Source organism: Coenobita brevimanus, chromosome 74 (assembly GCF_032717465.1).
Source record: "Coenobita brevimanus isolate Jiangsu-jjx chromosome 74, ASM3271746v2, whole genome shotgun sequence".
In the NCBI taxonomy this organism is placed as follows: Eukaryota; Metazoa; Arthropoda; class Malacostraca; order Decapoda; family Coenobitidae; genus Coenobita; species Coenobita brevimanus.
The window spans coordinates 30,201,028-30,206,075 of NC_137027.1; the positions used below are offsets into that span (position 1 = coordinate 30,201,028).

General features: G+C 48.4%; 1 protein-coding gene across 1 annotated transcript; it reads right to left on the reverse strand.

The window, feature by feature from the left end:
- Positions 1–2,590: 2,590 nt before the first annotated feature.
- LOC145407809 (uncharacterized) lies at positions 2,591–4,369 on the reverse strand. The gene has a single exon (XM_080278667.1). It carries the CDS (start codon positions 4,367–4,369, stop codon positions 2,591–2,593), a length of 1,779 nt encoding a protein of 592 aa, XP_080134793.1.
- Between the last annotated feature and the right edge of the window lie 679 nt (positions 4,370–5,048).

Consider the following 5,048-nt stretch of genomic DNA (forward strand, 5'->3'; position numbering starts at 1 on the left):
AGACTCACTTTTCAGAGAGGAATTAATTTGAGCTATTAGTAGGCAAATTCTCTCTTCTTCGTTAGTCTTAGCTATAAAAATTTCATTAAATTCATCATCGTCCTTTGTGGCTTCCAATAAAGAATCATAAAGTGTTCCCATGACAGTCAGCTGGTTCTGTAATTGCTGGCTCCAGGCCTTAAGTTTAGTGTAGTCTTTGTCAGAGGATTGGAATTCATCATTTACTTTACCACTGAGAGTGGTGACATAGGCCTTATGGCCTGCAATCCTCCTTGACAAGGACTTATTGAACCAAGTCTGAAAATCAAAATTAATAGAATCACTAAATGTTGCCTACAGCAATGAAACCACTAGAATTAAATTAACTAAATGTACATAGAAGAATTCAGCATCAAACAGCAATACTAAGAATGATACATAAATCTGAACAACTATATTAATAGTACAATTAAATTTAGATTACAAATTAAAGCCTTCTAGGGGTTACTACAAAATTAATCCATATTTAGTTTGTGTTAGCAACCCACTGATCATAATGAAATTTAATAGCACCTCGCACCTTGGCCCAAATTCTACGTCTTCCTTCCCAAGTAGGGTGAATTTGGTCCATGACTCGTACCTCCAGAGGATAGGTCTTACCACCAAGCAAAATAATTTTCCCTTTTAGTTCCTTGGTTAGTTTCTTATTAACCGCGTTCATGATCTTATTGTAAACAATGGGATCCACATATCGAGGATGATTATGTGGATATTCCCTCTTTTCTACAGTGCACATCACACATTTAGCACCTGCATCTTCTATAGCCTCATGAATTTGTAGTAGTGTAGCCACTAAGTCCTGCACGTCAGTTGACTCATTAATATCGTTTCCCCCCAACATGACTATAACCAAATTATAGCCAGGTCTAAGTACTTCTGCAAATTCCTCGTACTCAAAAAACTTGTCTGCTCTGGCACCCCCTACTCTGATCATCTCCATGGTCACCAAGGGCCATGGTGAAGGCACAGACATCAAGGTGTCACAGGTGACCAGAGAGTGGCCTATATAAGCCACCCAATAATAATTTAATTCCAGAGCAGTCGCCATGTTGGAGTGTTAACAATCCGGTTCGAAGGACCACTTTGTGGGGGAAAAATTAGAAAAATTTAGAATATACCCCCGGTAGTGTCGTAAATATTTAACTGGCTAATCACTTGCACTAAACAAGACAAAAGTAGGCTTACAACACTACATAATTTGTCCGGATATATATGTCTTACTCCCAGGACTCACCTGGATCGTAATGACGTGTAGGTTGTGTTCCCTACTAAGCAACTAAACGATCTATTTAAGGATCCTCAAATAAAAGCTGGAAACCCTGGTGAAATATTATTCGCCCAGTCTTTCGCCACTAAGGGTCATTTAGTTACTTAGCTTAAGAGTAGCAATGGAGAGGCTTGTAGGTTGTTGCCATATGGTCGGAGTTGTTGAAGATGTTGCTTGTTGCTGGTGCTTGGCGGATTACTGGAGGTTACGGCCTGGACCAAATACGTACTTTTTACGTAAGCATTACTATTTAACTATTTATAAATTAAAGTGAATTGATAATGTTCATTCCCATCTAGGAGGAAGCACTGTCGTAAATTAATTAATCAGTCCAGTCTGTCCCAACCGAATTCTCTCTCAATACCACGAGAGTGGTTCGACTGCTTCCAAGCGTGACTAAGGCATGACTGGGACTGCCCCTGACTCGACTCGAGATCATCTGAGCAAGACTCAATGAATTAGGACAGAGCGTGGTTGAGAGTCCGAGCAACTGAGGTCTCGAGACTCGTAATTGACCGAGGCCTAGCCGAGACTAAAACTTAGACCTCTGGAGAGAAGAACAGAGGCGATCCACTAATCAAATAACTAAAATGCATATGTGCACATTCCATCCATGCCTGGGAAAAAGGCTAAATTATAAACCATAGTATAAATATACGTAATCCTATATACCCATCACCGTGGGTTACGTATAATACATTATACTTCCAAAATACGACTGCCCATCACCAACTGAAATAGAAAATGGGAGGAATTATTCCTAAATTTCCGACAAGGGGTTTTATGAATAATAAATGACAAGTACCAAGAGCGAACTAGCGCAAGTGCGGCGGTCAGACGCGCTCATAATTTTCATTGCTTTCACAGTGTTTTTTTTTGGGGGGGAGTATGCATCCCAAACTACTTGAAAATCATAAGAGTAGTGTTTATAGTGTTAATATCTGGCTGTGGTAATCATATTGTGGGTTGTCGGGAAGTGTAAAGTGGAGACTTCGTTACCCAACTTCAGAGGTCTCCACAAGTCCTACGGTAACAGACGAAGGCTCAACAAACATTCCAGGAGAAAGCTGAAGGTATGTGCCATAAGCATATATAATTTTAATGTTCTAGGACTAATAACTGATTTTTGGCAAATATTTTTTGAGAGTCTGTCGGAGCCCGAATAACCCCGCGGCACACGCAAAACATTGGTAACCATGCCCGCGGTGTAGGGGTTAATCCCTCCACTAGCACATTGAAAAGCAGTGGGCTTAACACACTCCCCTGGGGGGTGCCATTATCATGTCAGTAAAAGGGAGAGAGATGCCCCTGGAACCTGACCCCTGCTGTTCTGTTAACAAAAAAGTCCCTCACCCAAGACAGTAGCCGGCCGTCAATTCCCCTGGCTGCAAGGGCTGCTTGAATAGCAAGAGGGCTGGCCAGCTCAAAGGCTTTCTCCAGGTCGAGGAAGACAGCTATCCCCTTTCCACCCCGGAGAATCCCGAGGAAAGATGCTAGGCAGTGGGTGGCACTCCTGCCCTGATGGTAGGCAAAGATCCTCGGGTGCAGCGGTCCCAGACGCCAGGAAAGGCGAGCATGCACAACCCTTTCCGCCACCTTAGCAATACAGCTAAGAAGAGAGATAGGACGCATGGTGGTGGGATCGCGGGGCTTGGGAATTGGGTGGATGACCGCTGTTTTCCACGACCCAGGTAAACGACCCTCGGACCATGAGAGATTGAGAAGATTGAGCAGTCTCTCACTGCCAATATCTCCAGTGTGGGAAAGAACAGAGTAGGTAAGGCCATCTAGGCCAGGTGCAGTGTCCCCCCTGCGGTTCAGCGCTTTAGAAAGTTCCCCGGTAGTGATAGGACAGTCAGCGGGGTCAGGCCTGGCACAGGCAGCCTGTATTACTGCAAGGCAGGAGGCAGACAGCTGCTCCTGGAAGTCTCGGACGGAGTGCAGGAGATTGTGGGATGCAGAGTGATCCGCAAAGTGCTGTGCGAGGCGGCTGGCTTCAGCAACAGGGTCAGGATGAGAAGGAGGGTGAGGAGGACGGGGATCGAAAATGGACCGGATTCTCCTCCACATCTCACGGAGTGTGGAGTGAGAATCCAAGGTTCTACACCACCTTATCCACGCCTCCTCTTTAATACGGCGCTTTTCCGAAGTCACGTGTCGCATGACTGCTTCTAGGTACCGACGGTGCGGGGCTGTTCGGCATCGTCGGTACTGCTTGCGCGCCTCATTAAGACGGTGGTTCAATTCTTTAATCCTGTCACAATAGATCCAGCCGTCCCGATAGCACTTTAGGGGCCGGCTCTGCAGCGGAATCGTCAGGGAGGCAGCCTGAGAGAAGGTCCTGGTCACTTGCTCCGCTCTACTCTCAAGGTCCGAGGAAAGAGGAGATGGCTCAAAGGCCACAGCTAAGGCACGGCCAAATGCCACCCAGTCAGCCCTACGAAGGTCCCACCATGGTGGAGGCGGTGGCGGAGGTGGAAGTGGAGCCGTGGGCAGAGAGACCTGCACCGCAAAGTGATCAGCTCCAAGATGGGGGTGGAGCAACCAGGTTGCAGAACCTGCAAAAGAGGAGGAGGCAAAAGACAAGTCGAGTCGACCCCCAGCAACATGTGTGGCCCATGTGGTGTCATTGAGCACGGAGATTCCCTCCATCTCCTCCATAACTATGGAAAGGTGCCGCCCTGCCTCATTGGATGGAAGTGGTGAGCAGAAAAGGCCGTGGTGAGCATTGAAGTCGCCCCTGATATATACATTGCCCCTGGTAGCCTGAGAGAACAGGTCTCCCACCTCCAGGGTGCTGCTGTGACCTCGGTAGACATTGTAGATTGTCAGAGATGTCGTCGCTAGGTGGAGGACCACGCCCTGTACTTCCACACCAGGGCCACAGAAGGGAGGAGGCTCGCACTCTGTGGACTCGATGTGGTCCCGAACCAGGACGGCACAACCCCTCGTGGCACCAATCACATATGGGAGGCGATAGGTGGTGTAGCCAGGGAGATGGAAAGCAGCCGGCTCTGGCAGTAAAGTCTCCTGCAGCAAGAAGACACGAGGCTGTTCCCTCATTGCTGCCTCCAGTAAGAGCGGGAGCTTACTCCTAGCCCCTAAGCAATTCCATTGGAGGATGCGGAGTTGAGCAGTGTCATCTCGCAGGCGGGTTGTGCCATCTGCGAGGCATCCTCCATTGAAGTTTGGATCTGTGCAACCTCTGTGGTCGTCGACATTATTGGTAGGGGTTCCACTGGGGGCACTGGAGGGCGTGGTGCTCGATTGGTTGGTGGAGGAGTGGATTTGGACTGAGCTTTGGTTGATTGCTCTCGTTGAGGTTTCCTGCGAGGGCAAGGATAAGTGGGGGAGTGGAGTAGACTCTTTTTCTCGAATGCCTCCTCTAAAATAATGCTGACTGTGGCCACGGCTGGGTCTGTGTTCATAGACAGCCCTGTCACCTGTGCTAGGATTTGCACCACTGCCACAGCTATTTGCATTCCCAGTGCCTTTATCTCCTCCATGGAGAAGAGTGGCGTCGTCTGGGTAGGAGCTGTTGAGGGACGAGGCTCGGGGCTGGGTAACGGGGCCTGAGGAGAGTGTTCTGTTGGTTGGTGGACCTCGACAGTGGTTTTGCCCTGGACGAGAGCTGTTGGCAGAGGGGGAAAGTCGGCCTCTTGAAGAATTGCTGGACTTGGAACAGTGGGGAGGCGTTGTTGACCCCAGACGAAAGTGCCTGGGGGAGCTGGAGTGGTACTGA